This window comes from Schistocerca nitens, chromosome 11, assembly GCF_023898315.1.
Source record: "Schistocerca nitens isolate TAMUIC-IGC-003100 chromosome 11, iqSchNite1.1, whole genome shotgun sequence".
Classification (NCBI taxonomy): domain Eukaryota; kingdom Metazoa; phylum Arthropoda; class Insecta; order Orthoptera; family Acrididae; genus Schistocerca; species Schistocerca nitens.
Genome location: NC_064624.1, coordinates 116766957 through 116787276, shown reverse-complemented (window position 1 = coordinate 116787276; position 20320 = coordinate 116766957). Strand labels below are relative to the sequence as shown.

The 20320-nt window shown below is 45.6% G+C and overlaps 1 protein-coding gene across 1 annotated transcript in view; it reads left to right on the top strand.

Moving 5' to 3' along the window:
- Window positions 1-4709: 4709 nt before the first annotated feature.
- LOC126212695 (U4/U6 small nuclear ribonucleoprotein Prp31-like) overlaps window positions 4710-20320 on the top strand; it is an 85030-nt gene continuing 69419 nt past the window's right edge. Inside the window, exon 1 of the mRNA XM_049940110.1 lies at window positions 4710-4886. Within this exon, the coding sequence (XP_049796067.1) occupies window positions 4710-4886 (177 nt within the window). The remainder of the gene's footprint in view (window positions 4887-20320) is intronic.

Below are 20320 nucleotides of genomic sequence, written 5' to 3'. Positions count from 1 at the left end.
CATAAGGGAACAATTGACAGGAATGGGGGAAAGAAATACAGTAGAAGAAGAATGGGTAGCTCTGAGGGATGAAGTAGTGAAGGCAGCAGAGGATCAAGTAGGTAAAGAGACGAGGGGTAATAGAAATCCTTGGGTAACAGACGAAATATTGAATTTAATTGATGAAAGGAGAAAATATAAAAATGCAGTAAATGAAGCAGGCAAAAAGGAATACAAACGTCTGAAAAATGAGATCGACAGAAAGTGCAAAATGGCTAAGCAGGGATGGCTAGAGGACAAATGTAAGGATGTAGAGGCTTGTCTCACTAGGGGTAAGATAGATACAGCCCTCAGGAAAATTAAAGAGACCTTTGGAGAGAAGAGAACCACTTGTATGAATATCGAGAGCTCAGATGGCAACCCAGTTCTAAGCAAAGAAGGGCAGAGTATAAGTGCGTCTGAACACACAGTGTAACGAACAGTCCTAATGACGGGCCACCGCAGACCACGACACCATGATATCGGCAACTAGTACTGAAATGGGAACGTTGTAAGGTATATGCAATTACACTCATGCTCATAAATTAAGGATAATTGCAGAATGTGGTGCCGCAGAACGTGGCACTACACACGAGACATATCTGTAAGTCCACGGTATAGGTGATAAGTAGAGAAAACCGTCCTGAAACACATGTACTACAAATTTTCACTGTTCTCTGCGCATGTACCCCGACATCAATATGGGATCACCATGCACAAGTACACAGGCCGCACAACGGGTTGGCATACTCTGGACCAGATGGTCGAGCAGCTGCTGGGGTATAGCCTTCCATTGTTGTACAACTGCCTGCCTGAGCTCCTGAAGTGTCGTAGGGGTTTGAAGATGTGCAGCGATACGTCGATCGAGAGCATCCCAGATGTTCTCAATGGGGTTTAGGTCTGGAGAACAGGCAGGCCACTCCATTCGCCTGATCTGTTTCAAGGTACTCCTCCACGATGGCAGCTCGGTGGGGCCGTGCGTTATCATCCATCAGGAGAAAGGTGGGACCCACTGCGCGCCTGAAAAGGCAGACATACTGGTGCAAAATGACGTCTCGATACATCTGATCTGTTACATTTTCTCTTTCAAAGACATGCAGGGGTGTACGTACACCAATCATAATCCCACCCATCAAACCACGATCTCCGTACAGGTCCCTTGTAAGGACATTAAGGGATTGGTACCTGGTTCCTGGTTCACTCCAGATGAAAACCCGGCGAGAATCACTGTTCAGACTGTACCTGGACTCGTCCGTGAACATAACCTGGGACCACTGTTCCAATGACGGTGTACTGTCTTCTGGGCACCAGGTTTTACGGGCTCTCCTGTGACCAGAGGTCAGTGGAATGCACCTTGGAGGTCTCCGGGCGAATAAACCGTGTCTGTTCAGTCGTCTGTAGACTGTGTGTCTGGAGACAACTGTTCCAGTGGCTGTGGTAAGGTCTCACGCAAGGCTATCTTCAGTACTCTGTGGACGTCTGTGGGCACTGATGGTGAGATATCGGTCTTCTTGTGGTGTTGCAAACTGTGGACGTCCCGTACTGTAGCGCCTGGACACGTTTCCTGTCTGCTGGAATGGTTACCATAATCTTGAGATCATACTTTGTTGCACACGGAGGGCCCGTGCTACGATCTGCTGTATTTGACCAGCCTCCAGTCGCCCTAGTATTCTACCCCTCAAAACGTCATCAATGTGTGTTCTTTGAGCCATTTTCGACACACAGTCACCATTAGCACGTCTGAAGACGTCCGCACACTTACTCGCTGCACCGTACTCTGACATTCACCAACACACCTCTGCGTACGTGGACTGCTGCCAGCGCCACTGTGGGACGACCGCAGATCAAATGCACCGCCTGGTCATACCCCGAGGTGACTTAAACCCGCAAACCGTGCACCAGAGCGTTTTTTCACCATGTATCAGCATTATCCTTAATTTATGTGCATGGGCGTAAATAACTGACGTGTGAAACTCGGTTGTTTAATTTTATATAGGTTTGTTTCTGATTATGTTTTTGCCTCAAGTTTGTTTTAGTTTTATTTGAGATTTTTATTTTACGTTTTTTAATTTTTTCGTAATAATTGTTGGCTATGATTTATGTTGGTGTTCTGTCTCTGTTTTACACTGCTCATGTTTTTATCGCTGTTACTATGAGTATGTGTTGTTTAGACTCTCTGATTTTATTGTTTTACTCGTTTTCCTGATGTATAAAGTGAATAAAGTTTTCTTTTTGTGCTTTTGGTCAGTTTGTTCGTTCAATAATTTTGTTGGGTTGCTGTATGCATATGAATATATCTCTCTTTCCTCAAGAATGTTCATGAATGTTCCCTTCTGCGTAATATGGAGGACTTCTAGTGCTTCGTTTATGGGTTTTGCAACATGTTTCTCTGTTTGTAAATGTTGAAAAAATGTGGATGGGTTGTTTTCACTTTCTCTGATGTGCTCTTTATATCTAAGTTTGAAGTTTCTTCCAGTTTGCCCTGTGTGGAATTTGTGCAGTGTGTTACACGAAATTTTGTAAACGCCGGGATTGTTGTGTATGGGGATTTTCGAGCTGCCTTTGTGAATTTTGTGTTTGATGCTGGGTGTGTTTTGAAATACAAATTCGATGTCAGTTTTGTTGAATAGTTTGTTGATTTTGTTCGAGATGTTTCTTAGATAAGATATATACTTCATAAAAATAATAATAAACAACCGAATTTCACACTTCACTTATTTATAATGGTAACTATGGAAACATGTAATATCCCTGACCCACTGCCATTCAAGTGGCCAGAAAAATAGCATAAATGGAAAACAAGTAATATCCGACATCCAACTCTAGTGTACAACTGGGAGAATGTAATAATTCTAAAACAGACAGGACATGACAGCAACGTTGTTACATGTAAGACAAAACACCCTATGATATATTATAGGTTTTCAAATCATATTAAGATCATCGCTTAATTATGTATTTACACAGCAGCTGACGATGGCAATTTGCCGAAATGGGCTCATCGTGAGTTGGATAAAATATAAACAATTTACATAGCAGTGTAGCTGGCTATTCATAATAATAGTAATGTGTTGTGTTTGTGGTGTTTCCACATTTTTGTCCACCCCTAAGTACCGGATGATCAAGAAGTCAGTATAAATTTGAAAACTTATTAAACCACGGAATACTGTAGATAGAGAGGTAAAAATTGACACACATGCTTGGAATAACATGGGGTTTTATTAGAACCAAAACAAAATGTCCGACAGATGACGCGGGATAGCAAAACGTCAGTGACTGCGCATTACAATCGTGCATAAAAGGCGCTGTAATGAGAGACAGAATCAGATGCGCCAGCAGTCGCAACATGTTGACGTTACCTGAAATGGCACTTTTAGCGAAGCTGTATTATCAGAATGGGAAATGTGCTACTTCAGCGTTACGATCCTATCGCCATAGGAAGGAGATTAAAACGGGTAAAGGTCCGTTGACAAATGCAACTGTGGCGAGAATGATTTCGAAGTTCGAAGCCACGGGTTGTTTAGGCGATAGACCATTTGTAGCGGGTTCGTCTATGCACGGGAAGTCAGCGCTCGTGCAGTCGCACTTCGCACCTGCATTCCATACACTACTGTTTGGTTGGCACTGAGGCGTACCCTCCGATGTTATCCGTACAAAATCCATCGGCATCGTGAACTGTTACCTGGCGATTTAGTGAAGCGGAGGGCATTTGCGGTGTGGGCGTTTCAAAAGATGGCGGAAGATGAGGATTGGTTGAGTAACGTGTTGTGGACCGACGAAGATCATTTCACGATCCGAGGGTCTGTCAACGCCCACAACTGCAGAATTTGGGATACAGAAAATCCTAGAACTGTCGTGAAAACTCCATTGCACGACCAGAAAGTCACGGTATGGGTTGGATTTACCACATCTACCGTTATCGGGCCTTTTTTCTTCGAGGAAATGCGTGATTGTAACTGCTACCGTGACGAGTAAGAGGTACGCCGATATGTTACAGAATCGCATCATCCCCAGCCTGGCTGATAAACACCTGCTGGAACGTACGATGTTTATGCAGGATGGCGCTCCACCCCATATTGCTAGACGCGTGAAAGATCTCTTGTGCTCGTCGTTTGGTGATGATCGTGTGCTCAGCTGTCACTTTCGTCATGCTTGGCCTCCCAGGTCCCCAGACCTCAGTCCGTGCGATTATTAGCTTTGGGGTTACCTGAAGTCGCAAGTGTATCGTCATCGACCGACATCTCTAGGGATGCTGAAAGACAACATCCGACGACCATAACTCCGGACATGCTTTACAGTGCTGTTTACAACATTATTCCTCGACTACAGCTATTGTTGAGGAATGCTGGTGGACATATTGAGGATTACCTGTAAAGAACATCATGTTTGCTTTGTCTTACTCTGTTATGGTAATCATTGCTATTCTGATCAGATGAAGCGCCATCTGTCGGACATTGTTTGAACGTTTGTATTCTTTTGGTTCTAATAAATCCCCATGTCATTCCAAGCATGTGTGTCAATTTGTACCTCTCTGCCTACATTATTCCGTGATTTATTCAGTTTTCAAATTTATACTGACTTTTTGATCACCCGGTACATATCGGCACGTGTTAATGTGATGGTATCGTTTTTCTCAACAGGGAGCTTGCAGCATTAGTACACTCTCTGGTCAGAGATAACGTCTGCGCGCCATGTCTCTGGCAGAGGAGCTGGCGGCGGACCCAGACCTGCGTCTGGAGGCGCGCCTCGTCTTCTCTGCAGAGGACGACAGCAGCGGCGCCTCCCTGCCCTCCGCCAACCCTCCCGGGAGGGTGGCCGATGTCGTGAGGATATGGGGCTCCGAGAGGTTGGGAGACCTACTTGCTAAGGTGAGTGCGTCCTGCACTGCTGCCACACTGCGTAAACATGTCAAACAGGCTGGCCACAGATCCTCCTACGTAGGCTCATGAAAATAAGTCTGTATAGAAAAAAGTTGCAAACTGATTTATCGTTTGATGACGTGTTGCTACAACACCCTTTCTTAGTTTCATCACTCATTTGAGTGGTGTGATGTGGGTCACAGCTAATTCCTCTCTTACACTAACCCCTTTATCTCATAGTAGCACTTGCAAAAATGGTTCAAATGGCTCTGAGCACTATGGGACTTAACATCTATGGTCATCAGTCCCCTAGAACTTAGAACTACTTAAACCTAACTAACTTAAGGAGAGCACACAACACCCAGCCATCACGAGGCAGAGAAAATCCCTGACCCCGCCGGGAATCGAACCCGGGAACCCGGGCGTGGGAAGCGAGAACGCTACCGCACGACCACGAGATGCGGGCGTAGCACTTGCAACCCGCACCCTCAATTATTTGTTGGATGTATTCCAATCTCTGTCTTCCTCTGCACTTTTTACCCTCTACAGCTCCCTGTAGTACCATGAAAGTTACTCCCTGTTGTCTTAACAGATATCCTGTCCTCGTGTCCCTTCTTTCTCGTCAATTCTCTGGAGAACCTCCTCATTCCTTACCTTAATCGGTCCACACAATTTTCAACATTCTTCTGTTGCACCAGATCTCAAATGCGTCGATTCTCTTCTTTTCCGATTTTCCCACAACCTACGTTTCACTACCATACAATGCTGTGTTCCAAACGTACTTTCTCAGAAATTTCTTCCTCAGATTAAGGTATGTGTTTGACAATAATCGACTTTAATAATAATCGACAGAATCCCCTGTTGGCCTGTGATAATCGTCTTTTAACGTCTTCCTTGCTTCATCCGTCACACATTATTTTGCTTTCGAAGTAGCAGAATTCCTCTAAAACTTCTACTACGTTGTCTCAAATTTTGATTTTAATGCCGGCCGTTGTGGCCGAGCGGTTCTAGGCGCTTCAGTCCGGAACCGCTTTGCTGCTACGGTCGTAGGTTCGAATCCTGCCTCGGGCATCGATGTGTGTGATGTCCTTAGGTTAGTTACGTTTAAATCTAGGGGACTGATGATCTCAGATGTTACGTCCCATAGTGCTCAGAGCCATTTGAACCTTTTTTTATATTAATTTTATTACTGATCTCATTCTTGCTACCGCGCATTACTTTCATCTTTATTTGGTTTACTATCAAAGCACAGTGTGTCCTCATTAGACTGTTCATATTCTAAGATTTTTTGTGGTGAGTTCCTATGGGACCAAACTGCTGAGGTCATCGGTCCGTAGGCTTACACACTACTTAATCTAACTTACGCCAAGGACAACACACACACCCATGTCCGAGGGAGGACTAAAACATCTGACGGTGGGAGCCATGCGAACCATAGCAAGTCGCCCTAGACCGCACGGCAAATCCTAAGATTCACCGTATACATCTCAGTGTACTTTATATTTACATGTTTAGTGAGAAGTTTGTTATTACCTCTTTAATGAAATTATGTGTAAGACTTTTGAGTTATCGTACATCCAGGAGCACTTTTCACTTAGAATCTGTGGAAGGGAAATTATCACCCCCTATTTTGTAAATATGTTGTAACCTAGCTGATTGTAATTGTCTCAGTCCTCCACTGTTAGCACTGCAGTTGTGGTCATAGACGGGTCAACTGGGAACGGCCGACAGCCATGTCAACCATCCAATAATAGTGTCATTTGGATCCCATACGGAGGGGTGTGGTGTCAACACATTGCTCTCCTGGTCATTGTTGGTTTAGAACACCTACATGTACATCTCCATCAAGCACTGTATAGTGCATGATGGAGAACAACTTGTGCCACTACGAGTTATTTCCTTACCTGTTCCACTCGCAAAATGAGCGATGTATATATTTTCGTACAAGCTTTAATTTCTTTTACCTGCGGCATCCTTACGCGAAATATTCGTTCTTGGCAATAGTTCTGCAGTCAGCTTCAAACACCTAGTCGCTAAATATCCTCAATAGTGTGTCATGAAGAGAACGGTGTTTTGTCTCCAGGGATTCCCATTTGAGTTCGCAACGCATCCCTATAATAAAAGAGTGTTGGTCAGACCTTCAGGAGCCGGCCGCTCTGGCCGAGCGGTTCTAGGCGCTTCAGTCCGGAACCGCTTTGCTGCTACGGTCGTAGGTTCGAATCCTGCCTCGGGCATCGATGTGTGTGATGTCCTTAGGTTAGTTACGTTTAAATCTAGGGGACTGATGATCTCAGATGTTACGTCCCATAGTGCTCAGAGCCATTTGAACCATTTTTTTTATATTAATTTTATTACTGATCTCATTCTTGCTACCGCGCATTACTTTCATCTTTATTTGGTTTACTATCAAAGCACAGTGTGTCCTCATTAGACTGTTCATATTCTAAGATTTTTTGTGGTAAGTTCCTATGGGACCAAACTGCTGAGGTCATCGGTCCGTAGGCTTACACACTACTTAATCTAACTTACGCCAAGGACAACACACACACCCATGTCCGAGGGAGGACTCAAACATCTGACGGTGGGAGCCATGTGAACCATAGCAAGGCGCCCTAGACCGCACGACAAATCCTAAGATTCACCGTATACATCTCAGTGTACTTTATATTTACATGTTTAGTGAGAAGTTTGTTATTACCTCTTGAATGAAACTATGTGTAAGACTTTTGAGTTATCGTACATCCAGGAGCACTTTTCACTTAGAATCTGTGGAAGGGAAATTATCACCTCTTATTTTGTAAATACACTCCTGGAAATTGAAATAAGAACACCGTGAATTCATTGTCCCAGGAAGGGGAAACTTTATTGACACATTCCTAGGGTCAGATACATCACATGATCACACTGACAGAACCACAGGCACATAGACACAGGCAACAGAGCATGCTCAATGTCGGCACTAGTACAGTGTATATCCACCTTTCGCAGCAATGCAGGCTGCTATTCTCCCATGGAGACGATCGTAGAGATGCTGGATGTAGTCCTGTGGAACGGCTTGCCATGCCATTTCCACCTGGCGCCTCAGTTGGACCAGCGTTCGTGCTGGACGTGCAGACCGCGTGAGACGACGCTTCATCCAGTCCCAAACATGCTCAATGGGGGACAGATCCGGAGATCTTGCTGGCCAGGGTAGTTGACTTACACCTTCTAGAGCACGTTGGGTGGCACGGGATACATGCGGACGTGCATTGTCCTGTTGGAACAGCAAGTTCCCTTGCCGGTCTAGGAATGGTAGAACGATGGGTTCGATGACGGTTTGGATGTACCGTGCACTATTCAGTGTCCCCTCGACGATCACCAGTGGTGTACGGCCAGTGTAGGAGATCGCTCCCCACACCATGATGCCGGGTGTTGGCCCTGTGTGCCTCGGTCGTATGCAGTCCTGATTGTGGCGCTTACCTGCACGGCGCCAAACACGCATACGACCATCATTGGCACCAAGGCAGAAGCGACTCTCATCGCTGAAGACGACACGTCTCCATTCGTCCCTCCATTCACGCCTGTCGCGACACTACTGGAGGCGGGCTGCACGATGTTGGGGCGTGAGCGGAAGACGGCCTAACGGTGTGCGGGACCGTAGCCCAGCTTCATGGAGACGGTTGCGAATGGTCCTCGCCGATACCCCAGGAGCAACAGTGTCCCTAATTTGCTGGGAAGTGGCGGTGCGGTCCCCTACGGCACTGCGTAGGATCCTACGGTCTTGGCGTGCATCCGTGCGTCGCTGCGGTCCGGTCCCAGGTCGACGGGCACGTGCACCTTCCGCCGACCACTGGCGACAACATCGATGTACTGTGGAGACCTCACGCCCCACGTGTTGAGCAATTCGGCGGTACGTCCACCCGGCCTCCCGCATGCCCACTATACGCCCTCGCTCAAAGTCCGTCAACTGCACATACGGTTCACGTCCACGCTGTCGCGGCATGCTACCAGTGTTAAAGACTGCGATGGAGCTCCGTATGCCACGGCAAACTGGCTGACACTGACGGCGGCGGTGCACAAATGCTGCGCAGCTAGCGCCATTCGACGGCCAACACCGCGGTTCCTGGTGTGTCCGCTGTGCCGTGCGTGTGATCATTGCTTGTACAGCCCTCTCGCAGTGTCCGGAGCAAGTATGGTGGGTCTGACACACCGGTGTCAATGTGTTCTTTTTTCCATTTCCAGGAGTGTATGTTGTAACCTAGCTGATTGCAATTGTCTCAGTCCTCCACTGTTAGCACTGCAGTTTTGGTCATAGACGGGTCAACTGGGAACGGCCGACAGCCCATGTCAACCATCCAATAATAGTGTCATTTGGATCCCATACGGAGGGGTGTGGTGTCAACACATTGCTCTCCTGGTCATTGTTGGTTTAGAACACCTACATGTACATCTCCATCAAGCACTGTATAGTGCATGATGGAGAACAACTTGTGCCACTACGAGTTATTTCCTTACCTGTTCCACTCGCAAAATGAGCGATGTATATATCTCCGTACAAGCTCTAATTTCTTTTACCTGCGGCATCCTTACGCTAAATATTCGTTGTTGGCAATAGAATCGTTCTGCAGTCAGCTTCAAACACCTAGTCGCTAAATATCCTCAATAGTGTGTCATGAAGAGAACGGTGTTTTGTCTCCAGGGATTCCCATTTGAGTTCGCAACGCATCCCTATAATAAAAGAGTGTTGGTCAGACCTTCAGGAGCCGGCCTCTCTGGCCGAGCGGTTCTAGGCGCTTCAGTCCGGAACCGCGCTGCTGCTACAGTCGCAGGTTCGAATCCTGCTTCGGACATGGATGTGTGTGATGTCCTTAGGTTAGTTAGGTTGAAGTAGTTGTAAGTCTAGGGGACTGATGACCTCAGATGTTAAGTCCCATAGTGCTTAGAGGCAGTTGAAGCAGACTTTCACGCCTCAAAGCAATCAGCACTGCTATGAATTGCTTCTATGTTTTCCTTTTAATCAGTGAGGATCGCAAACACTCAAGCAGTACTCAGGAATTGGTCACACTTATTGTTCTACACATGCTCTCCTTAGATTGTTACGCTTAGAAATTTAATCATCGTGACTGTCTCAGACAGCACACCACCAGTACTATGTTCGAACATCAGAAAATTGTTTTTTCTACTCATCTTTATTAACTTAGTTTTCCTAAATTTAAATCAAGCAGCCATTCGTCACACCAACTAGACAGTGGCGGCTAATGTGTAAGATCACAAGAGCACATGAACACCCTATCTTTCGACACCTTGCAGATTCATTGGTTATTTTTCTTCGAATGCTATTAAACATAACATAAATGCTGCAATCTGAAAGATACGGCACTTAAATCTACCGCGTTACTGCTGCTCGAAGACTCCGTGAACCTTGGCAGGAGGGTGGCGGGCACACCTTCAATTGTGCGTGTTTTAAGGTGCGCATGCGCAACCTGCATGGTGTAATTGTCTTACAGGTCCAATACATAGGGTTTTGATAAAGAACGTGCACGGTTCACGATGTGCACAGCTAGCCCTTGCCACTCAACTAGAAGTTCACGTCAGTGCCACCAGATGGTAGCACACTGCGGCAGACTTTTATCCCCATTCACTCGGCATAAATCCTGCTAGATGACAGCACACTCCTCAGATATGCTAATTCACTCACTATACGAGGTGTGGCTAGGAAAAAACCGGACTAGTACTGGTGAAACAATAAAACGAATGCAATAAGGCTGAAAGTCGCGTGGCCTGTCACGTGACTCTCGCTCCGCCTACTGCTCGAGTTTCATCTGCCTCCTGCACTCAGTCTGCCCGTGGCGTCTGTTTTAAGTAGTTGACGTTTTGTCTGTGCGTCGGAAAATGTTGAGTGTACAGAAAGAACAGCGTGTTAACATCAAATTTTGTTTCAAACTAGGAAAATATGCAAGTGAAACGTTTGTAATGTTACAACAAGTGTACGGCGATGATTGTTTATCGCGAACACAAGTGTTTGAGTGGTTTAAACGATTTAAAAGATGGCCGCGAAGACACCAGTGATGACACTCGCACTGGCAGACCATTGTCAGCAAAAACTGATGCAAACATTGAAAAAATCGGTAAACTTGTTCGACACTTTCCTTGTCAACTCCTGTTAACTCAGACACTGCTCTGATTGTTAAACGGCGATCTTGTCGAACAAGTTTACCGATTTTTTCAATGTTTGCATCAGTTTTTGCTGACAATGGTCTGCCAGTGCGAGTGTCATCACTGGTGTCTTCGCGGCCATCTTTAAATCGTTTAAACCACTCAAACACTTGTGTTCGCGATAAACAATCATCGCCGTACACTTGTTGTAACATTACAAACGACCGGGCGAGGTGGCGCAGTGGTTAGACACTGGACTCGCATTCGGGAGGACGACGGTTCAATCCCGCGTCCGGCCATCCTGATTTAGGTTTTCCGTGATTTCCCTAAATCGCTCCAGGTAAATGCCGGGATGGTTCCTTTCAAAGGGCACGGCCGACTTCCTTCCCCATCCTTCCCTAATCCGATGAGACCGATGACCTCGCTGTCTGGTCTCCTTCCCCACAACAACCAACCAACCAACATTACAAACGTTTCACTTGCAGATTTTCCTAGTTTGAAACAAAATTTGATGTTAACACGCTGTTCTTTCTGTACACTCAACATTTTCCGACGCACAGACAAAACGTCAACTACTTAAAACAGACGCCACGGGCAGACTGAGTGCAGGAGGCAGATGAAACTCGAGCAGTAGGCGGAGCGAGAGTCACGTGACAGGCCACGCGACATTTAGCCTTATTGCATTCGTTTTATTGTTTCACCAGTACTAGTCCGGTTTTTTTTTCAGCCACACCTCGTATACTGTATTAAAATTAGATCGGACGCCAGTACAGCAGAGTCCCGCTAATCCGAACCCCAGTAATCCGAACGTTCGGTTAATCCATACATGAAAAATGTTAATCTAAATACGGAAAACAGTGCGGTAAACTGCTGCACACGCACACACACTATTTTAATTTACACAGTACAGTAAACATGTATTAGAAAAACTGGCAAGAAAACGTTGGGTTTAAACAATTCATAACAATGAAAGAAAAGCTGTGAAACTTACTAACATACAGCGGACATTTTATCCCTACCTTTTAGATGACAAAAACCCAGTCATTGTTTTTTGGCGTAATGAAGACAGTCTGTTAGATGACACATAGTTTCGCCATCGCCTCAGGTCAACGGCTTCTGCTGCGTGACTGTGTGGCACCAGCTCTCCTTTGTCGCTTTCAGGCTCATTGGCACTTCCGTCACAGCAGTCCACTTCTTCCTGGTCTCGAGTCACATCAGCAACTAAATCAGCGTCAGTAAAGCCGTCGGCACACGGACCGTGCTGTCGAAAGTCGAGCGTGCCGAGTTCAACGTGCTGCTGAACGCTCAGGAACGATGCGACTTGTGCATACGGTACGTGGGCCCCAGCGTGGTATACGCGATCGCAATGCACTCCAGCGGTAGTTGCGGGATGTTTCTAATTCGTAAATCACACTGTTTACTAAACGGGCGCTCGTAAAATTCCCACGTTAGCTCTATTAAAATGCACATTTCCTCCCTTGTCCACGAAATGGAAAGCACCATTTCCAATCTATAAGGACACAGGCTTGTAAACGTTCCGTTACAAACAGTGCGGTACAAATTTGGAATACTTCTCCGCATAAGATAAACATTATTTCATCATTCCCACATTTTAGTAAAACCCCAAGGTCAGTCTAACTTGATCACTGTTCCTACCCAGTAGCAGAATCTTTGAAACATGTGAATTTTTTTTTTTTTTTTTTTTTTTTTTTTTTTTTTTTTTTGTCATCAGTCTACTGACTGGTTTGATGCGGCCCGCCACGAATTCCTTTCCTGTGCTAACCTCTTCATCTCAGAGTAGCACTTGCAACCTACGTCCTCAATTATTTGCTTGATGTATTCCAATCTCTGTCTTCCTCTACAGTTTTTGCCCTCTACAGCTCCCTCTAGTACCATGGAAGTCATTCCGTCATGTCTTAGCAGATGTCCTATCATCCTGTCCCTTCTCCTTATCAGTGTTTTCCACATATTCCTTTCCTCTCCGATTCTGCGTAGAACCTCCTCATTCCTTACCTTATCAGTGCACCTAATTTTCAACATTCGTCTATAGCTCCACATCTCAAATGCTTCGATTTTCTTCTCTTCCAGGTTTCCCACAGTCCATGTTTCACTACCATACAATGCTGTACTCCAGACGTACATCCTCAGAAATTTCTTCCTCAAATTAAGGCCGGTATTTGACATTAGTAGACTTCTCTTGGCCAGAAATGCCTTTTTTGCCATAGCGAGTCTGCTTTTGATGTCCTCCGTGCTCCGTCCGTCATTGGTTATTTTACTGCCTAGGCAACAGAATTCCTTAACTTCATTGACTTCGTGACCATCATTCCTGATGTTAAGTTTCTCGCTGTTCTCATTTCTACTACTTCTCATTACCTTCGTCTTTCTCCGATTTACTCTCAAACCATACTGTGTACTCATTAGACTGTTTATTCCGTTCAGCAGATCATTTAATTCTTCTTCACTTTCACTCAGGATAGCAATGTCATCAGCGAATTGTATCATTGATATCCTTTCACCTTGTATTTTAATTCCACTCCTTTCTTTTATTTCCATCATTGCTTCCTCGATGTACAGATTGAAGAGTAGGGGCGAAAGGCTACAGCCTTGTCTTACACCCTTCTTACGAACCCTAAAAGAAAAATGAGCAAAATATCTTTATACAAGTAGCGCAAGCTGTCCTGTAGATTAAGCACATCGAACAAAGTCACCCCTCAAAAAAAGGTGAACTTATATTTACATAATATCAAACTAACTAAACTAAAAGTAAAGTATCAGAACCTAATAAAAACGGGAATGTTACGAAAAAAAATTTGGGTGTGTCAAGATGCGAACCACCGCCCCAACGGACAACTCAATTCAGGACAGTGACACTATCCATTACGCCTTTTTTTTTTAATATATCATTTTGTTCGCTTTAGTTCGTTCCATCTGCTCGGGGCGGACGTCGTAAGACATCCATTTAAGTTCGTTGTTGATCGATCGCGTTGAGCTACCGTGCCGGCTAAAATACTATATCAATTTTTTTTTAATCTCATTTTGTTCGTTATACTTCGTTGTAATTGTTTGTGGCGGACGTCCCCTGATGCTAAACCAATAACACTCCTATGTTACCCTTTGCTAGAAACCTTATTCGTAGATATGTTACTAATTGAAATTTAATTTAACAAATTTTACCAAGAACAATGCGCTTTGGGTGGATTTTCAGTGTGTCGCTGCCTTCAAATAGACTACTCTCATAATACGCAAGTTACAATAATTCTTTTGCCACGAATACGATGTTTCTCATTATTTTATTGGAACGAATCACACAGTTTTCCAGTGATTCTCAATTTGCTGGTGCTCAGAAACTGCATATATACATATAGGCTTGAATGCCAATATGGCGCCTCACAACTGTGCACTGAAGGGAGACGGCGTGCGTGTGACGTAGGTGGCGTTGTGCCATCTCATTGGTCAACGCTCAGACGCACGCTCAGAATATCTGACATGCCAGATATTGCTCTGCTCGTTCGGAAAGACTCCCGAACGTGCTATTCCATGCTGTGACGTCAGTAACTCGGCACGCCCAACGCTCAACGTTCGGATGCACGGTCCGTGTGCCGACGGCTTAAGGTCCTCCACACGTGCCCCATCCACTGCCATCCACTCATCTGCATGTCCTTCACTAGCTTCTTCGCATCCAGGGATTGTCTGTATCATTTGTACTAGATTTTCCTCTTCATTTTCAACGAGGTTGTCCTGACATTGATGAGATGTCCACAGTTTTCTCCGCGATTTTCTCAGAGTATTTTCTGAAATACAGGGTGATTCAAAAAGAATACCACAGCTTTAGGAATTTAAAACTCTGCAACGACAAAAGGCAGAGCTAAGCACTATCTGTCGGCGAATTGAGGGAGCTATAAAGTTTCATTTAGTTGTACATTTGTTCGCTTGAGGCGCTGTTGACTAGGCGTCAGCGTCAGTTGATGCTAAGATGGCGACCGCTCAACAGAAAGCTTTTTGTGTTATTGAGTACGGCAGAAGTGAATCGACGACAGTTGTTCAGCGTGCATTTCGAACGAAGTATGGTGTTAAACCTCCTGATAGGTGGTGTATTAAACGTTGGTATAAACAGTTTACAGAGAATGGGTGTTTGTGCAAAGGGAAAAGTTCTGGACGGCCGAGAACGAGTGACGAAAATGTAGCACGCATCCAGCAAGCATTTGTTCACAGCCCAGGAAAATCGACTCGCAGAGCTAGCAGAGAGCTGCAAATTCCACAATCGACTGTACGGAGAGTCCTACGAAAAAGGTTAGTTATGAAACCTTATCGTCTGAAATTGGTTCAAGCACTGTCTGCAGCTGATAAGATTAAAAGAATCGATTTCTGTGATTTTATCCTTGCTCAAATGGAAACAGATGAATCTTTCGTTTCAAAGCTTGTGTTTAATGATGAAGCAACTTTCCACACTAACGGGAATGTCAACCGTCACAATGTCTGTATACGGGGCACTGAGAATCCGCGGGAAACACCTCAGTATGAATGTGACTCGCCTAAGGTGAACGTTTTCTGTGCCATTTCAGCCAATAAAGTTTTTGGTCCCTTTTTCTTCGAAGGTGCTACTGTAACTGGACTACAGTATCTGGAGATGTTAGAGAATTGGCTGTTCCCTCAGCTCGAACAAGAAGCACAACAATTCATATTTCAGCAGGATGGAGCGCCACCACATTGGCACTTATCTGTCCGTAACTACCTGAACGTCAACTACCCGAGGCGATGGATCGGCCGCCAGGCAGCCCGTGACAGAGCACTTCATCACTGGCCTCCAAGAAGCCCTGATCTTACTCCCTGCGATTTTTTGTTATGGGGGTATGTTAAGGATATGGTGGTTCGGCCACCTCTCCCAGCCACCATTGATGATTTGAAACGAGAAATAACAGCAGCTATCCAAACTGTTACGCCTGATATGCTACAGAGTGTGTGGAACGAGTTGGAGTATCGGGTTGATATTGCTCGGGTGTCTGGAGGGGGCCATATTGAACATCTCTGAACTTGTTTTTGAGTAAAAAAAAAACCTTTTTAAATACTCTTTGTAATAATGTATAACAGAAGGTTATATTATGTTTCTTTCATTAAATACACATTTTTAAAGTTGTGGTATTCTTTTAGAATCACCCTGTATTGTGCCATGCCTCAGCGGCCCAATAAACCACATCTTTCACATAGGTCTTTTTTATTTCGTCCACTAAAGGAATGCTGTCATCTTGGATCAGCATTCTTAAAAATTGTTTTCTGTAAATCAGTTTTAATGTTTGGAGCACGCCCTGGTCCATCGGCTGTAGAAGTGGTGTAACAGTTAGCTGCAAAAACTACGCCACAATTTCTCCGTCACATAATTCCTCAGTTCTGGGGTGAGACGGCGCGTTATCAGTCAAAAGGATTGCACGGGGAGACAAATGATTTTTAGAGGGAACAAACTGGCTGTGAAACCATTCTTTGAACAGCTTACCATCGATCCGTGCTTTTTTCTGGTTGCAAAATACACGGGCAGGGACTTCATGTTGCAGTTTTTAGAAGCTCTGGGCCTAGCAGAGTTGCGGATTAGCATTAAAGGCAGCTTGTGATTACCAGAAGCGTTCCTGCACGCTAGTAAAGTCACACTGCACATTTTGAAACCAGGGGCATGGTCTGCTTTTGATGCCAGGCTTTTTGGTGGCAATGCCATAAAATTAAGGCCAGTCTCGTCAGCGTCATAAATTTGTTTGTCATATTTTTTCAAACTCACCCGAGTATTCCTTCGCTGCATCACGAAGAAAGCTTCTCTCCAGTAACTGTTAGCTGACGGATTCCATGACGTTTTTTGTATCTGTCCAACCAACCTGTACTCGCACTAAAAGACTCATCACCATTCATTAACTTGTTCAGGTAAACAGCCTTCTTCTGAACCAGTGCTCCACTTTGGAGTTCCCTTTCTCTTTCCTGCGTAAACCAAAGGAAAAGAGCTTCATCCACTTTTTCGTACTAAGACATCCGTTTAAGTTCGTTGTTGATCGATCGTGCTGAGCTACCGTGCCGGCTAAAATACTATATCAATTTTTTTTAATCTCATTTTGTTCGTTATACTTCGTTGTAATTGTTCGTGGCGGACATCCCCTGATGCTAAAGCAATAACACTCCTATGTTACCCCTTGCTTGAAACCTTATTCGTAGATATGTTACTAATTGAAATTTAATTTAACAAATTTTACCAAGAACAATGCGCTTTGGGTGGATTTTCGGCAGACTATCAAACAAAGTCTGCCGAATTTCGAATGTTTTCCCGAAGTCGTTGCACAGGACTGTTCAAGCTTCACTCGGTTCTTCTTCCAATCACAAATGGTTGCTTTAACAACACCTATTTCTGTTGCTAGTTTAGATACATTCTCGCCATTCTCTATCCGCTTCAAAGCATTCAGTTTTTCTTTGAGAGTTAACGTTGTATGTTTCCGTTTACTCATGACGAAAATACGTACACCACTACACCTGAACGAATACAACTGTTACGAGTGCCAACGATCGATAACGAACATAACTAAGCGCTTTGCGAGCCAACTGGCAGTGCACTGACCTCAGACACTACACAGTGCACAATAGCAAGGGCACGGAGTGAGAGTGAGCCATTGTCCCCACACTGGTTCCCATTTGTTACCATGGTGTACCTACTTATATGCTTGGTATACTTCATTCTATAAACTCTTAACCGCAATTCCGGCTAATCCGAACAAATCGGTAATCCTAACAAGATCCAGTTCCAAATACACTCCTGGAAATGGAAAAAAGAACACATTGACACCGGTGTGTCAGACCCACCATACTTGCTCCGGACACTGCGAGAGGGCTGTACAAGCAATGATCACACGCACGGCACAGCGGACACACCAGGAACCGCGGTGTTGGCCGTCGAATGGCGCTAGCTGCGCAGCATTTGTGCACCGCCGCCGTCAGTGTCAGCCAGTTTGCCGTGGCATACGGAGCTCCATCGCAGTCTTTAACACTGGTAGCATGCCGCGACAGCGTGGACGTGAACCGTATGTGCAGTTGACGGACTTTGAGCGAGGGCGTATAGTGGGCATGCGGGAGGCCGGGTGGACGTACCGCCGAATTGCTCAACACGTGGGGCGTGAGGTCTCCACAGTACATCGATGTTGTCGCCAGTGGTCGGCGGAAGGTGCACGTGCCCGTCGACCTGGGACCGGACCGCAGCGACGCACGGATGCACGCCAAGACCGTAGGATCCTACGCAGTGCCGTAGGGGACCGCACCGCCACTTCCCAGCAAATTAGGGACACTGTTGCTCCTGGGGTATCGGCGAGGACCATTCGCAACCGTTTCCGTGAACCTGGGCTACGGTCCCGCACACCGTTAGGCCGTCTTCCGCTCACGCCCCAACATCGTGCAGCCCGCCTCCAGTGGTGTCGCGACAGGCGTGAATGGAGGGACGAATGGAGACGTGTCGTCTTCAGCGATGAGAGTCGCTTCTGCCTTGGTGCCAATGATGGTCGTATGCGTGTTTGGCGCCGTGCAGGTGAGCGCCACAATCAGGACTGCATACAACCGAGGCACACAGGGCCAACACCCGGCATCATGGTGTGGGGAGCGATCTCCTACACTGGCCGTACACCACTGGTGATCGTCGAGGGGACACTGAATAGTGCACGGTACATCCAAACCGTCATCGAACCCATCGTTCTACCATTCCTAGACCGGCAAGGGAACTTGCTGTTCCAACAGGACAATGCACGTCCGCATGTATCCCGTGCCACCCAACGTGCTCTAGAAGGTGTAAGTCAACTACCCTGGCCAGCAAGATCTCCGGATCTGTCCCCCATTGAGCATGTTTGGGACTGGATGAAGCGTCGTCTCACGCGGTCTGCACGTCCAGCACGAACGCTGGTCCAACTGAGGCGCCAGGTGGAAATGGCATGGCAAGCCGTTCCACAGGACTACATCCAGCATCTCTACGATCGTCTCCATGGGAGAATAGCAGCCTGCATTGCTGCGAAAGGTGGATATAGACTGTACTAGTGCCGACATTGTGCATGCTCTGTTGCCTGTGTCTATGTGCCTGTGGTTCTGTCAGTGTGATCATGTGATGTATCTGACCCCAGGAATGTGTCAATAAAGTTTCCCCTTCCTGGGACAATGAATTCACGGTGTTCTTATTTCAATTTCCAGGAGTGTAGTTCGTATGAACCAGACTCTACTGTATATGTTAAAGCTGTATTGACAGTAAACCTATTTGTGAGTTTCTGAAGGGCTAAAGTATGCTAACAAGGGAACCTCCCCATCGCACCCGCCTCAGATTCAGTTATAAGTTGGCACAGTGGATAGGCCTTGAAAAACTGAACACAGATCAATCGAGAAAACAGGAAGAAGTTGTGTGGAACTATGAAAAAATAAGCAAAATATACAAACTGAGTAGTGCATGTGCAGGATAAGCAACATCGAGGATAGTGTGAGATCAGGAACGCCGTGGTCCCGTGGTTAGCGTGAGCAGCTGCAGAGTGAGAGGTCCTTGGTTCAAATCTTCCCTCGAGTGAAAAGTTTAATATCTTTATTTTCGCAAAGTTATGATCTGTCTGTTCGTTCAGTGACGTCTCTGTTCACTGTAATAAGTTTAGTGTCTGTGTTTTGCGACCGCACAGCAAAACCGTGCGATTAGTAGACGTGCCTCCCCAATGGGAATCGAAAACATTTGATCACAAGGTCAAAGGTCAACCGATTCCTCCACAGGAAAACACGTCTGATATATTCTATACGACACTGGTGAGGGCATGTGCGTCACATGACAGGAATATCTTGTCGAACCACCTAACTTGTACACTTGGCGAATGAGTAAAAAGATTGTTCTACCTTGCCCGATTTAGGTTTTCTTGTGGATGTGATAATCACTCCCAAAAAAGTGATGAGAACATAAGAGTTTGTCACATAAACTGAAAATAAAAAGTTAAAGTTTTAGTTGAGGGCAGTCTTGAACCACGGATCTCTCGTTCCGCAGCTGCTTACGCTGACCACAGAACCACGGCGCTCCTGATCTCATATTATCCTTGATATTGCTTATCTTGCGCATGGTCTACTCAGTATGTATATTTTGCTTATTTTTTCATAGTTCCACACAACTTCTTCCTGTTTTCTCGGTTGATTTGTGTTCAGTTTTTCAAGGCCCATCCACTGTGCCAAATTATAACTGAATCTGAGGGGGGTGCGATGGGGAGGTTCCCTTGCAAGTTATGAATTTCATCATAGAGTAATCCATTTGAATCGCTGAGAATCATAAGGGCGTAAAGCAC